Source organism: Podarcis raffonei, chromosome 10 (assembly GCF_027172205.1).
Source record: "Podarcis raffonei isolate rPodRaf1 chromosome 10, rPodRaf1.pri, whole genome shotgun sequence".
Classification (NCBI taxonomy): domain Eukaryota; kingdom Metazoa; phylum Chordata; class Lepidosauria; order Squamata; family Lacertidae; genus Podarcis; species Podarcis raffonei.
The window spans coordinates 10,363,647-10,379,863 of record NC_070611.1 but is presented as its reverse complement, the minus strand read 5'-3'; the positions used below and the strand labels follow the sequence as shown (position 1 = coordinate 10,379,863).

Below are 16,217 nucleotides of genomic sequence, written 5' to 3'. Positions count from 1 at the left end.
TCATTTTATGGATCAATGGTCTCGTTGGATAGTAAAATTTATGTTAAATTGCTGTTTTAGGGGTTGTTTTTAAAAGTCTGGAACGGATTAATCCATTTTGCATTACTTTCTATGGGAAAGCGTGCCTTGGTTTTGGAACGCTTTGGTTTTGGAACAGACTTCCAGAACGGATTCGGTTTGAGAAGCAAGGTACCACTGTATCTGTCCAACAAAACCTGGTGTCAGCAGTAGGTCTGAACTGGTCCGAAAGACGCAGGCAGAGCTCTTTGTATGTGCCACATTGCAGATGGAGTATCTCAAAATGTTTTTCTTCTAGACGTATTTGCCCCAAACATCTCATAACTAACAATCTATTCATGCAAGATCACAAAAGGGACTCACATTCATGGCTCACGAGGGCTGCCAAGTGTGCATGGCCTCTTGGGTGGGGAATTGCCCTAAGGAGAGAGAGAAAAAGAGGGAGGAGGGAACAAAGTTTCAGAATCAAAAGGATGTGATAAGGAGGACAAACTTCAACAGGCAGAGCGAAGCACCACTTACAAGGGGACACAGCCATTTGGAGACCAGCTTACCTGGAGATCGCGAGAATCACTACCCCCTGGTGTATACAGAAGAGCAGCAGGCAACCAAAGACCTAACATTGCTCAGTGGAGCCCGTGAAACAAGTCTATGTTCAGGGACCAAGGCAGTTTTGTCTAGTGTTCAAAGTGCATGGCAAAACTGCTGCCAGATGGCATCAATGTAATTCGGTGTAAGCGTTTTAGGAATCTGGTAAATGAAATCTTCACTGTGCCTGGCTTATTAGTGGACATACTCCATACGGGCTACTCTTAATCGTGAGCAACCAAAATAATAAATAATAATTTATTTGTACCCCGCCCATCTGGCTGGGTTTCCCCAGCCACTCTGGGCAGCTTCCACAAAGGACAAAAATACACTAAGATGTCACACATTAAAAACTTTCCTGAACAGGGCTGCCTTCAGATGTTTTCTAAATGTCAGGTTGTTGTTTATCTCTTTGACATCTGGTGGGAGGGCGTTCCACAGCACAGGGCGGGCGCCACTACCGAGTAGCTTTGCTTCTCGCAGTGAGGGAACCGCCAGAAGGCCCTCGGCACTGGACCTCAGTGTCCGGGCAGAACGATGGGGGTGGAGACGCTCCTTCAGGTATACTGGGCTGAGGGTCATGTCCCTGCCCACCCATCCCCAAAGCAGGGAGGGCTGTGTTGCGTGGGGCTACACCAGCAGAGTTCTTGCTGATGCAATATCCCTTTGCCCAATTTTCGGTGATTCCCAAACTTGAGCCCCATTTGGCACAGCCCACACAGTACTATCTGACTTTTAGAAGACATCTGAAGGCAGCCCTGTATGGGGAGATTTTTAACGACTAATGTTTTACAATTTTTAATGCGCTGTAAACCACCCAGAGTGGCTGGGGAAACCCAGCCAGATGGGCGGGTATAAATATTTATTATATTATTTTTATTTTTATTATTTTTATTATTTTTATTATTAGCTGCCTGAGCTGCCTTCTGCCAACACAACCACTGGATACAACCCTAACGCTAAAGGTCTGAGAAAAAGAACATTATTCACAGTGGGGAAACAAGCATGTGACTTTGAGATTCCTCAGTGGCAGGCTAAACAGAAAGTTAGGAAATCGGCATAGCACTTTGGCAATCGTTCTGTCAGCTTGCCCAACAGAATGATCCACCCTCCGCAGTGTACTGTTCTGGAGGTTTTCCAGACCCCACCGAGCCAATTTTAGAGGAGGGGAGCCCTGTTCTGTTAGTGAAGTCCTTGCCCACGTTTTTGCAAGCAGGACCAGTTTGCTGACTCCCATCCCAAGGGGTTCACAGGTAGAGTGAGATATTCAAAAACGTTTAATCTTGAGAGGAGAAAAATCCCACAGGGGTTAAAAAATAATAATCAAAAGCAGTGTTATGAAAAGGGGGTGTGTGAATCACCTGAGGGTCATGGATTTGAGCCCCACGTTGGGCAAAAGATTATTGCATTGCAGGGGGCTGGGCAAGATGAGGAAGGACACAATCATAGCTCGTGGTCCCTTTCCAGGTCTAAAAATCTATAATTCTATGAATTTGCTTCAAGGTAGACATGCATATGAGCTCACTGCTGATCTGTCCATCATAAAGAGAAGCCCCCAACATGCCGATAACGGAGGGAGGAGTTGGTTTATAGTGTTTTCAGTAAATGAAATGAACATACTTGCCCACAGTTATGTGAAAGTTCCCTGCGACTTTATTAACATACAGCTGCCCGTGAATTCTGCAGGCATCTGGAGGTTGCAATGACTTGTCTTCCCTGATGGAAGAAGGAAAACGAGTTACAGCCACGGATAACGTTACTTTTCACACACCGCGGGCATTTCTGTGTCACCAGTTACGCTATTTACAGTACTGGGCAAACAAACGGCAGAAGAAGCCAAAAGCTGAGCTCCTCAGGAGCCCAGAAATCATTGTTGACTTCAGCCAATGACAGGAAAAAAAGAAAGGGCACGCTTGATTTCAGAAGCAAAAAGAGACACAGTGCCAACAAGGGCAACATCCAGGAAGAATGTCCTTACAGGCCTGAGCTATCTTAGAATGCATGTCAGAACTGTCAAATCGCCTCCTTTCCCTGCCCCTTAAGTTCCTCAAAAACGCATTTAAGAGCCATTAGTTTCACTGGAACTTGCTGATGAGGAAGCGTAGCATTGTTTTCTGTGGGAGGAGACTACAGAAGTGAGTAACCTGCAGATCACTATGACGATATTAAAAACACCTTGATGGCAATGGCATTTGTCTCTGAAGAAACATGCATAAGACCACATGTATATACCGTATTTTTCGCTCTATAGGACTCACTTTTCCCCCTCCAAAAATTGAGGGGAAATGTGTGTGTGTCCTATGGAGCGAATGCAGGCTCCTTGGCTTCAGCGATAGCAACGCTAAGCCTCCGAAGCGCAGAGGGAGCGCTCCCTCCGTGCTCCAAAGGCTTCGCGTTGCTTTCGCTGAAGCCTGGAGAGCGAGAGGGGTCGGTGCGTACCAACCCCTCTCGCTCTCCAGGCTTCAGGGATAGCCGCACACAGCCCCTCCGACAGGGAGAGGCTGCACGTGGCTATGGCTTCTTTAGCCCCGCACAGCCTCTCCCGGCAGGGAGAGGTTGCGCGGGGCTAAAGAGGAAGCCAAAACAGCGAGCGGGATCCATCCTGCTGGCTGCCTTGGCTTGTGCCATAGCCGCGTGCAACCCCTCTGGCAGGGAGAGGCTGCGGGCAGCCTGTACGCTGCTCTTTGGGGCTGGGGGGGGAATATTTTTTTCCCCCTTGATTTCCCCCCCTAAAAACTAGGTGCACCCTATGGTCCGGTGCGCCCTATGGAGCAAAAATACGGGAATTGTTATTATTTTTAATTCCCCTGCATATAGTAAATGCTTGAAGCAAAGGATGAACTGCGAACCGCAAACGTTTACCTTGGTGGTAGTGCCGTCGATGCACTTTTTAGAGCACTTTTAAATATTATGTCTTGGAGGGAGTGTTCTTCCTGCAGCCTGCTCTGAATTATCTGCAGCATCCTGCAATTCAGATGGGTAACGGAGAAAGAATTCAGCCGCGTAAAAGCAGGGTTGGGAAACCCACGGCCTTCCAGATGTTATTTGATGCCCAACACACCTCATCCTTGAGTCCAAAGCACATCTGGAGGACCACAGGTTCCCCACTCCATGTGTGACATGGACACAACAAGCTGTACAGCATTTAGTCATCTATACACAAACACGCACAAGATACTGGCTACTCTTATTTGCGAGCGACAAAAATTTGAGACAGGAAAAAGCCTTCAAAGTTGCACCCAAAAGTCATACAGTGAAGGAAAGAAGTATTTGATCTCCTGCTAAATTTGCCCATTTGCCCTCTGACAAAGAAATGACCAGTCCGTAATTTTAATGGTTGTTGTCATTTAGTCGTGTCCGCCTCTTTGTGACCCCCTGGACCAGAGCACGCCAGGCACTCCTGTCTTCCATTGCCTCCCGCAGTTTGGTCAAACTCATGCTGGTAGCTTCGAGAACACTGTCCAACCATCTCATCCTCTGTCGTCCCCTTCTCCTTGTGCCCTCCATCTTTCCCAACATCAGGGTCTTTTCCAGGGAGTCTTCTTCTCTCATGAGGTGGCCAAAGTATTGGAGCCTCAGCTTCAGGATCTGTCCTTCCAGTGAGCACTCAAGGCTGATTTTCTTCAGAATGGAGAGGTTTGATCTTCTTGCAGTCCATGGGACTCTCAAGAGTCTCCTCCAGCACCAGAATTCAAAAGCATCAATTCTTCGGCGATCAGCCTTCTTTATGGTCCAGCTCTCACTTCCATACATCACTACTGGGAAAACCATGGTAGGTTTATTGTAACTGTGAGAGACAGAATCTCTGACTTTTGTCTTTTGGGTTTCTGGGGGTTTTCCTGTTGTTATTCTGTCTCTCACAGCTACAATAAACCTACCATTAAAATTACGGACTGGTCATTTCTTTGTCAGAGGGCAAACGCACAAATTGAGCAGGGGATCAAATACTTCTTTCCCTCACTGTATGAGCAGAAGAGTCGTGTTCCAGCTCGCTCATCCCCAAAGCAGGGAGGGCTGTGTTGTGTGGGGCTACACCGGCACAGTTTTTGCTAACGCAATATCCCTTCGCCCAGTTTTGGATGGTTCCCAAACTTGAGCCCCATATGGCACAGCCCGCACTGCACAAAGACGCTCTCAGCACCACCGTACGTTAACGCAGGAGCAAGGGAGCCCTTAAAAAACGCAGTGCTTGGAGGCAGGCAGTCAAGTCAAGTCGAAATAATCACTGGGAGGAGCGCAGAGGGGAAAAAAGCAGTGGTGAAGCTGCAGCGGCACAACCAGACGCCTTCATCTGCCCCAGCTGCAACGAAACATGTCTCTCCTGTATCGGTCTGTACAGCCACAGCAAGCGCTGCAACCTTCCAACAGCTTGACCTCACCCCCAAAGGCACACTCCTCCCTTGTCTTCCGAGACAGATGGATACCAAGCAACCGGAGGGATGGAGACCGGCACTTTGTATTGCGCTCTGATGCAAACTGGTAGCCAGTACAGCTGCTTAAGAACCGGTGGGATGCGCTCCATCAGACTGGTTCTAGTCAACAGCTGTATACCGAACTAAGCAAAGTTTCCGAGCTGTTTTCGAAAGGCAGCCCTACAAACAATGCGCTGCAGCAGTCCAGGGATGAGGAACCTTTGACCCCAAATATGTTGCAAGACTCCAACTCCCATCAGCCCCAGTCAGCGCAGCCACGGGTCAAGGATCATGGGAGTTACAGCCCAGCAAAATTCGGAGGGACGCAGGTTTTCCCAACCAGGCAGTAGACTGATCTATGACAATCTATGCCAGCTCCATTTGCAGAAATTGCACAGCAGCAATTAGCGGTCACTTCAACTGCAAAAGGCCCCTAAGTGCATTGTGAGCTATTAGCTGTTTATTTTTATTTCTTAGTTTTAAGTGGAAACTGTGTGTGTGTGTGTGTGTGTGTGTGTCAAATTTAAACACCCACCCCTATTCGGCCTGCTTACATACACTGTATTGCACCTGTGTTATTTCTTACCTTTGCCACTCTCTTTGCAAAGGACTGAGCTCAAATATTACCTGCAATGGAGAAGATCGACATTCAGTAAAGCATTCCGCAAACCAAACCAAAAATAAAGAATGCCGTGTTAATTTCACACACCGTGTTAATATCTTAATTTTCCAAACAGCAACAAGAAAGATTTAAAAAGAGATAGTCACAGATTTGAAACTGGTTTTGTATCCCTCACATTACTAGATTTTATGATTTAAAAAATAAGAAGAAGAAGAAATGGAAAATGTTCAGCCCCATAGCAATAATCAATCCTCAAATGAAACTAAGCTTATGTTAATGCATGAACTTGCCTTCAATCCTTGCTATTCTTGACACCCCTCACCTCCCCCATTCCCCAGTCTAAAATCGGGACTACAATATTCTTGGAACAGGGACTTTTATGGTACTTGGTAAGGTAAGTCCCTCGCTGTCATTGGACTACAATGCCCATCATCCCTGACCACTGGTCCTGCTAGCTAGGGATAATGGGAGTTGTAGTCCAACAATAGCAGGGGTGGACCCAGGCATCACGCACACTCTCTAAGCTTCATCCATCTTGTTTTACACACCTAAACCTTGCGCACAGCGCCTCTGCGAACTGTGGATCTTTGCCTAGGCTCATTAAAATGAAAAGTAGTTTTCTATTCCCCTCTACATTTGAAAACAAACTAGCGGCTAACTGTATATTTTGCGTGGACAGGCGGAGTCCCCCAGATCCCGGGAAGCCCCCCACCCCGTCATGTGGAATAATGGCTCAAGACAACATGCTATGGGATTAAATTGGCCACAACTTTATTAAATTTCAAATGTGGGTAGACCTTGGCTCAGGCATTGGGCGTTATCCCTGCCAGTCTCCAGCTGGGGATCTGGGGAACATCAGGGTTATCCAGTGTTGGGGGGGGATGGGCCGGCTCTGGAGCCAAGTGAGGATTCCCAGGTAAGATCCTCCCTCTATTGTGTGGGCAGGTAGTCCCTCCCCTACCTGGCCTGGTCTCCTTGGCAACGCTTCCCCCAGGTGGGATTGGACAACTGATTGAGTTAGGCGGAGACCTCCAGGTATCCCACCTGAGGGAAGGCGAAGCCAAGCCTATGCTGATGGAGCCGCTCCAGCGCGTCCACGCAAAGGGCGCCCCCCGTTTTATGCGGGGAGCGGTCATTATGAATAGAATGGAGCGAACTTACTGGCTCGTAAACTAATCCATCCGCAGAGGATACCATTGTTTCTGCCAGATCTAGAACGTCGGCCCCAATATCTGTCGCAAAAAAGTTCAAATGTTAAGGCAGGCAGGTAAGAATAAAAACAGGCCGGTAAAACTGGCATATCTAACAGCTCTTTTTCTAACGGTTTGTCTTGAAAAATGTCGGGTTTCCTTCCTTCTGCCTCTTAAGGAGATCTCAGTTTGTCACAGCGACCTTTGGCGCCGCACACATGAAAGAAGATTGTGCAATGGTGAGTTTTTTGAGACGCCCAATTGCAGCACCTTAAGTGACCCGTTTCTTCCTAAAGAGGACTTTGGAAATGTCAGAGTCTTTCCATGAAAGCAACGCCTTGCGTGGTTTGTTGCTACAGACTGCTGTCAGCACGTCTGATAAGTAAAAAAGGGCAAACAAATTTTACAATGCATTAGTTCAGGAGAAGGCTGCCACAATGTATATGGGGATTATTTCAGCACATTTTGCTTTATATTAGCTCCGATGTGCAATTCTATTTTTCTTTTTCTTACAGTAAGAAAAGAATGGATTCTTTTCCCCCCCTAAAGACAGAACTGGGTTGATTATTTCTCCTTTTCCTCTTCCAAGTAAAAACCAGAATAGTTAGAGGCAACAGAAAAAACCACAAATGTCTTATTATCTAAAGTTTTATGTGATGCAAAGCTCATCCCGCTTAGCAAAGTTGAACTTAGTCCAGAGCATTAGTAAATGAGGATTTATACCAGAGAAAAAGCAGAAAAATCAGGTTTACTTTGTGAATTAAGGAATGTCTGCACTTAGAAATATGGAAAGCACTTGCTCTGAGCAGATTTACCACATTAAGTTTGTTTTATAGAAAAATGGGGTAGTGTAATAAAGTACTAGAAAATGTAAATCCACACATTTTATTATAATCCATTCCAGTAAAACTTTACAGATATTATTATGTAGATCGAGAAAGCTATATATAATATATTTCCATTATTATTATTTATTATATTTTTAACATCACTTTTGGATTAATACTGAATAAAAAGGGAAAAGGAAGAAAAAAAATATGTGTGTGTGTATTTAAAAAAGAAATTATTGCTAAAATTAACATCCCTGTGCCATGAGGTAAGTGATCACACAGTCCCGGGGACACAATTTTTGGCATCAGCTCACGTTTTTGTGGGTAATAGATAGTGCCCTCCTATTTCCATAACAAAAACAGTAATTTCAAACTGAAAAAATGAACAGCATTGCATCAGAATACTTACACTGACACTTCATTGCGACAGTAATGTCTATATTGATTCTTAATTTGCTAGGGGGGGAAAGAAGACACAGCATGTCAATTTCACAAAAGCTACATGAGATTGCTGTAGAATACAGTCGTACCTTGCTTGTCAAATGGAATCCGTTCAACTTCTGAAAACGTTCCGACACCAAGGCACGGCTTCCGATTGGCTGCAGAAGCTTCCTGCACGCAATCGGAAGCCGCGCCGGACGTTCGGGTTCCAAAGAACGTTCGCAAACTGGAACACTCACTTTGTGGTGTTCAGGAGCCAAAGCGTTCAAGTCGCGAGGGGGTTTGGATTCCAAGGTACGACTGTAATTCCTATGGCATACAGTGGCTCACACGCTTCATAGGAGACAGGAGATCATTTGTATCGGAACTACGAGTGTGTACCGTGAATTCTGAGCCAGAAGGCTAAAGGCAGATTTAGAGAGGCATTTGCCACACTGCAAAAGAATGGTGGGCGTCACCTCTTGACTTCTGTAACAAATAAATAATAATAATAATAATAATAATAATAATAATAATAATAATAATAATAATTTATTTATACCCAGCCCATCTGGCTGGGTTTCCCCAGCCACTCTGGGCAGCTTCCAACAAAAGATTAAAAATACATTAAAACATCAGTCATTAAAAACGTCCCTAAACAGGGCTGCCTTCAGATTTCTTTGACATCTGATGGGAGTGTATTCCACAGGGCAGGCGCCACCACCGAGAAGGCCCTCTGCCTGGTTCCCTGTGACTTCGCTTCTTGCATATTTGTCCTTCCTCAGTTTGCACATAACGCTGCATGCAAACCACGAGCTAAGTCCCTAATCTCCCAAATCACAGTTTGTAGGATACAAACGATTATGTCTGGGCTATGTCTCACACGACTGCTGCCCCAGAAGTGCAGTGAACATCTCATGACCGCAAAGTATTGTATTCCTGCTCCTCTTTCAAATTGCTGTTTGTGGCTCCCGAGTAAAGAACATTCTGCTTGGTCCTCTATCTATGTCCAGTTAAAATGCTGATCATTTTGCACTCGAGGCCAATGACTACTGCAAAATCTCATGTTGGCAAAGCATTTCTCCTTGCAGAAAGCTTCAATTAAGCTATCTGAACGGAAATGCTTATAATTTGCTTCACTTCTGCTTGGGTTCACACCCACAAGAGGAAGTAAGGAAAGGAACCAAGATTGCATTTCTATTTAAAGCAAGACATAACGTCTCTACGTACAAATCAGAACCGGAGAAATGCGGTTGTATCTGCGAGTTGAACAGAACCGTCTGAAGAAATTGGAAGAAACTCCTATGAAAGTACCTACATTCAGTGACTTCCGTGTGCGTAATACCGTGAACTATCACAGTGCTTCTTAAAAGGTTGGAAGGAATATTGAAAGATATGCAGAGCCTCGGATAAGGTGGAAAGGCAGAAACACTTAAAATACTCTTCTTCTTTTATATAAGGAACAGGAAGTTGAAGCAAGTCAATAGATTTAGGAAGGAGACCCCACATTTAAATAATAATAATAATAATAATAATAATAATAATAATAATAATAATAATTTATTATTTGTACCCCGCCCATCTGGCTGGGTTTCCCCAGCCACTCTGGGCGGCTTCCAACAAAGATGAAAAATACACTAAATGTCACATATTAAAAACTTCCCTGATCAAACAAGGCAAGATAGTTCACCTGGGACTTCTTACCAAGGGGTACAGCATCTCAAAATTTCCAGGCACCTCCTGCTCATTAGACTGATGCTGACATCAGCCAATTATCTCCATGACAACAAAGCAAGGAGCCAAAATGCACAACAGCTATTATTTGCCAAAGCATTAAGATCACATCGGCTTCCAACAGAGAGGCAAGACGCTGACGACTCCCCAAAGCGATGCACAGCAGGCAGACACGTGGCAAAATGTGCTCTGATCTGAATATTATTAGTATTTCTCAACTTGGGGGATGCAAGGCAGGCGACCCGTTAGCCATGTTTAAGAGACTGGGAGCAAGTCGCAGATTGTATGCTCTCTTCCCATCGATTACGAATTCGTTGCAAGCTTTTACCATCGTTAAAGAACCGAGAATAACCATGGTTAACTTGAACTTGGGTTGGGCCATAAACAAGAATTGAAGTCAGGGCTTCAAGCGGCTCAAAAATCATGGTAAATAGCCAGTCACCTACGACATCGGGGCCCAGTACGGGCCACATGATCTCCTGCAATGATTTTGCAAAGTTTTTTGCAGATAAAATCGCTCAGATTCGGGAAGAAGTAGACTCCACCGTGGGAGCAGGGCCGGGGCGGGAGAGTGCTAGAGTTCTGTCTAGTCAAGTTGAGTGGGATCAATTCCAATCTGTTACCTCCGAGGATGCGGACAGGCTGCTTGGACGAGTGAAGCCAACCACCTGTCTCCTGGATCCTTGCCCATCCTGGCTTATAAAAGCTAGCCGGGAAGGACTGGGCGATGGGCTTCGTGGGGGGGTGAATGCTTCCCTCTGCCCAAGCTTCCCCCGACCCCAGCCCCCAGAACAGGTCCGGGAGCGGCGGCAAGCGCTGCGGATAGCTGCCCAAAGCCCGGGGAGCGCAGCGCTGCACTCCCTGGGCTTCGGGCTGCAGGCTGCTATCCGCAAGCCTTCAGAGCCCGGCGGGCACTCCTGCCGCGCTCCGAAGGCTTGCGGATAGCTTCCTGAAGCCTGGAGACTGAGAGGGGTCGGTGCACACCGTCCCCTCTCGCTCTCCAGGCTTCAGCGAAAGCCTCCATTCGCCCCATAGGACGCACACACATTTCCCCTTCATTTTTGGAGAGGAAAAAGTGCGTCCTATAGAGCGAAAAATACGGTACATTGGTTTTATATTTTGATTTTGTTCTGTGAACCGCCTGAGACCTCCAGGTATAGGGCGGTATATAAATTAAATAAATCGAAATAATAATAGGTAAATAAAGGTGAAGTCTTGTGGGAAAGGGCAAGGAGACTTCACCCTTGAGGGGAATGACTGGACAATCCTGCAGGCCATTTTTAACTCTTAACCATGGCCAGCAGCAAATGGATAACTGCAAGAACATGCAAATCCAATGGTGTCAGACTTTTAAATACTAAGTGCTGGTATATACATTGCCCAACCAGCACGGCAGCTGATTCTTAAAGGCAGGAAAGCACATTAATTCCTACAGATGTGACCAGCAACATGGGCTTAGGTGATGGATTTGATCACAAGCTCAAGGACAACGTTCATATTACAAGTAACCAAATCAATCGTCATGTGATTTCTTCCTACAGACATTACTGAGAAGGCATGGAGTTCAGCCACACAGTAATGGCTCTCACGCTGCCAGAATAACATGAATTATCCCCAGGTAACTGGTCACATCTGTTGGACTCTGACTAAATGCCATGCTTCCTCTCCTCAATTCTTCTTGCCCCAGGAGATAGGTAATAATTTTGTTTTTCAGCTTCTCAAGCAGCTGGGCGTTGCTGTTACCAGGGCATCCTGGATTCAAATGGAAATCTGAAAGCTATTGCCTTAGGGCAGCCAAGATGTTTTTAGGAAGCGTAAAACAGCATGCAATCCGCATAGGCTTGAAAAGCAAGTGAGCGAAAAATTACCTTGTAAAATCTTTATCTACTTCATATTCATATTTCATCCAGGTGTCTCGATAGACCATAAACTCCATTATGGTTAAGAGAGCCATCGTTGTAAACGCTATTAAAGAAACTGGGAAGGAAGAAAGAAAGAAAGAAAGAAAGAAAGAAAGAAAGAGCTAGCATAAATACAAAATCCACTGAATTTGCAAGGAGAAAAAAGGGAATGTGGAACACACTTTCTACTAAACACATTAATATATTAAGCAATGCAGTTTGAAAAGTTTCTCCCTACTCTGCTTCAGGGCAGCAACGCAAACTCAGGAAAAATTACTCTGCTCCTAGAAGCTGTCTGCATGCGACAGCAGCCACACCCGGGAACAGCTTTGACTGGGCGACGAAACCAGAAGTGGGTGGCCAAGGGGTCTCAAACCTTCACTGAGTTAGAGACCCCTGCATACAAATACAGACTCTGGCGGATTGAGCAGACAAAGCCAGCAGTGGGTCCAGCAGTCAAGAAGACAGTTTCTGCATGTGCCGTCGAGGGAAATGAGAGTCAGATTGGCCTCGAAAACCTGGGAAAGTAGCCCATCTAGGAGAAAGAAAACTGATCCTAAACCTCTGCTGCCTTGTGGGATATCTTCAGGAGGAAGAAACCCTACACAAATGGAGAGTGGAGATCCTGAGGCTGCCAGATGGCGCCTTGCAAGCTTCCTTCTGGCAACTCTGGCAGCTAAGCTGGTGCCAAATGTCTTGCTCTGCTTTCCTTCGGACCACATCAGCGAGGCCACAAAGGGTCTTGTCTAGGCAGCCCAGGACCTCCAGACACACTGCCCAGGCTTGTGTCCCCTAATTCATCTCCCCTTTCCAATTCTTCAGTGTGACGGATCAGTTCTCATGATGCCCCTTGGAGGATATGGAAGGGGAGCGCTTAGGTGAAAGTCACAATCGTTATTCCTAAAAGGCAATGGTCTAGAATCATAGAATAGAATCATAGAGTTGGAAGAGACCACAAGGGCCATCGAGTCCAACCCCCTGCCAAGCAGGAAACACCATCAGAGCACTTCTGACATATGGTTGTCAAGCCTCTGCTTAAAGACCTCCAAAGAAGGAGACTCCACCACACTCCTTGGCAGCAAATTCCACTGTCGAACAGCTCTTACTGTCAGGAAGTTCTTCCTAATGTTTAGGTGGAATCTTCTTTCTTGTAGTTTGGATCCATTGCTCCATATCCGCTTCTCTGGAGCAGCAGAAAACAACCTTTCTCCCTCCTCTATGTGACATCCTTTTATATATTTGAACATGGCTATCATATCACCCCTTAACCTCCTCTTCTCCAGGCTAAACATGCCCAGCTCCCTTAGCCGTTCCTCATAAGGCATCGTTTCCAGGCCTTTGACCATTTTGGTCACAAGCAACAAGAACAAAAAAGATTTGGGCAAGCAAAATGTAACAATGCTAATCGTTCAAAAAGAAATCCAAGGCTGCGCACACTTCTTGGGGAGCAAGTCCTGTGGCACAACCCCCCAAAATTCTGTGGGGAGGGAGGTATTATTTGGGGACTTTGGAGTAATAGCCTGCCTGTGCAAGAGGGCAAAAGAGGCAGCCACAAATGATGTTTCTGTTCATTTAGCGCCGCCTACAAACTCTGGCAAATCCCCTCAGTTGTATCCCAGAAACTGCTACGTAGGTGAATTAGCAGCTAGCTATTTATCAAGGCCAGCACCAACATCAGGTAGGGTTTGGAAACCTGTCTCAGATGGTAGATTTTGAGATATGATGAAAGGGAAGCAAATGGCAAATCATTTATTCATTATTAAATGGAGGAGTGCCATTTGGATTTTCTATCCTGGGCATGGAAATCCCTCGGGGCTGTTCCCAAGTGCACTATCTCCTTTTGCTAGAGTCGCTGGTCTTTCCAATCAGTGCACTAAAAAACAGAATCCAACCCTTGGAATCAGAATTCATTAAGAGGTTAAAGGAGAAACAGGAGCTGGACTCTGTGAGTTTCAGGATAATCCCAGGTGGGTACTGAAGCTGACTTCTGAGCAAAGGATTTAAACATAAAAAGTGGACCTCAGATTACCTTCAAGATGCTATATGCCATGCCAATGAAGTCATTACTGTACAGTGGTACCTTGGTTCTCAAACTTAATCCATTCCTGGAGTCCATTCAACTCCCAAAACTGTTCGAAAAGCAAGGCTCGGCTTCTGATTGGCTGCAGGAGCTTCCTGCTCTCAACTGGAAGCTACGGAAGCTGCGTTGGATATTCGGCTTCTGAAAAACGTTCGCAAACCGGAACACTCACTTCTGGGTTTGTGGAGTTTGGGAACCGATTTGCTTGGGAGCCAAGCTGTTTGAGTACCAAGGTACCACTGTACACAAAAAACAGGGCCTTCGCGCGTGGCCACGCCAAAGTATTTTCTGTGCACGGCTAGTCCTTTTCTGTGTTTCCTCCCTGGTGGAGAAAAGCCTGAGAATCGCAAGCATTGGAATGCACCCTGAAAGTCATCTATCCTAAACCTCTGTGCTCAATGCAAGATGCAGATATGGGCAGCCCTGACCGATCAGTGTCTCCGCTGCAACTCCTCCAGCCGCGGAGAGGCAACCATCCCCCACTGTGGTCTGCTCCCACTGTCAAACATCTGCCTTCCTGACAGGAGCTTTCTCCTGATGTTCAGCCAAGATCTGCTCCCCTGCAATTTCCAACCATTTGTTCTTGTCCTTGTCCTTCCCTCTGGAACAACAGAGAACAAGACCGCTCCACCTTCTGCATATCTGAAGATCACGATCATGTCTCGCTTTAATCGCCTCTTCTCTGGGCTAAACATACTCCTCGTCATACTTGGCTTCTAAATCCTTCCCCGTTCTGGTCAGCTTCCTCTGGACCCGAGTCTCTTTGTCAGTGACAATCAACCTCCAAGCCACCCAAGACCTGTGCCATTCTGAGCACTGCTACCAACAACACTTGGAGGAAGCAGCAATTTTTTTATGTTAAGGCGCTACATTTAAAACACCATTAAAGGTAAAGGATAAAGGGACCCCTGACCATTAGGTCCAGTCGTGACCGACTCTGGGGTTGTGGCGCTCATCTCACTTCATTGGCCGAGGGAGCCGGCGTATAGCTTCCGGGTCATGTGGCCAGCAGGACTAAGCCGCTTCTGGCGAACCAGAGCAACGCACAGAAACGCTGTTTACCTTTCCGCCGGAGGGATACTTATTTATCTACTTGCACTTTGAGGTGCTTTCGAACTGCTAGGTTGGCAGGAGCAGGGACCGAGCAACGGGAGCTCACCCAGTCGCAGGGATTCGAACCGCCGACCTTCTGATCAGCAAGTCCTCAGCTCTGTGGTTTAACCCACAGCACCACCCGCATCCCATTAAAACACCATTACTGAATAATAATAATAATAATAATAATAATAATAATAATAATAAATGCATTTATATCCCATCCTCCCCAGCCGAAGCTGGGCTCAGAGCGGCTAACAACAGTAAAATAATACAACAATTTATTGTTGATAACATGATGGACAGATATGTAAGGATATATACACTTTTATAATATGAAGAGAAAATATGTGCAGTGAAATCAGGGAGAGGAGCTGAGGGAAGTGCTTGGGGGAGGGGGGAAAGGGGGGGAATTATGTAGGTGATTATATGGTTTGATAATTTGTTATGTGGAAATTGAGCAAAAAAAATATTTTTTTAAAAAAAGGAGAGGGAGAAAATTGGGTGCAGTTCCGAGTAGAACCAATTTGGGCCGCGGTGCCTCCATTACCTTTCTCAAACCATATTAAAACTATATTGGCATGTTTCTTTAACGTGGAGTTTGAAAATCACTGTGTGACAGCTTGCTCTTTTAAATATTTGTATCCTTTTTTATTTTGCTAATGCAGCTTGCCCAACTTTGGTTGAACATAATTCTTAAAAACGGAAATTAATCTGCCAGCAGGGCTTACCTGTTCCTCCAGTTGCCGTGGTCTCTATGTAGCTTTCAGGGACTTTTGGGAAGGCGTCCAATTCCTTCATTAAATTCAAAGTCTTCTTCCGATTCAGTCGCCTCATCTTCAGCAGATTCCTCAACGCCTTCCTTCATATATTCACTCTGTATTTAAGAGAGGAAAGCCCAATGGTAATAAAATTGTAATTTTTTAAAAAAACGCTCCTTCTGAGCTTCTGAACATTCCCTACCGCAACTGAAATGAGGTGGCAAGATGAGTAGAAAACTCTCCGGGATTTAATAACCCCAGTTCTATAAAATTACTGAAGTGAAAAGGCACCCTGCCCTAAGATATCAGGCATCAGCATTAACGGTTATTTTCTTGGTTGGCTAAAGCAACTATCAACATTTGAAGCCTGAAATTAAATCAAGATTAAGTCTCTTTTCGAGGCACACACCAACCTCACGCTTTTTAAAATCTCCTGCCAATGTCACTATTCTCTGTTTCACTTGAGAGTCCATGGCCCTTTTAGTGATAAGAATGGCTATGGAGACTTACCGGTAACATTTTATGGGTCAGCAAAAAAGAATCATGTGACCTAGCCCAATAATACA

At 45.6% G+C, this 16,217-nt stretch overlaps 1 protein-coding gene across 2 annotated transcripts in view; it reads right to left on the bottom strand.

The window, feature by feature from the left end:
* The window catches only part of ERGIC2 (ERGIC and golgi 2), a 42,567-nt gene that overhangs the window by 14,146 nt on the left and 12,204 nt on the right, over positions 1-16,217 (bottom strand). The window contains exons 3-10 of one of the 2 annotated variants that reach the window (XM_053406180.1): positions 15,622-15,767; positions 11,683-11,791; positions 8,070-8,116; positions 6,802-6,872; positions 5,605-5,645; positions 3,469-3,570; positions 2,227-2,322; positions 382-437 (exon numbers count right to left, since the gene is read on the bottom strand). In XM_053406180.1, coding sequence (XP_053262155.1) covers positions 382-437; positions 2,227-2,322; positions 3,469-3,570; positions 5,605-5,645; positions 6,802-6,872; positions 8,070-8,116; positions 11,683-11,791; positions 15,622-15,727 — 628 coding nt within the window. In that variant the 5' untranslated portion in view covers positions 15,728-15,767. The remainder of the gene's footprint in view (positions 1-381; positions 438-2,226; positions 2,323-3,468; positions 3,571-5,604; positions 5,646-6,801; positions 6,873-8,069; positions 8,117-11,682; positions 11,792-15,621; positions 15,768-16,217) is intronic. The other variant, XM_053406181.1, reaches the window with a different exon arrangement.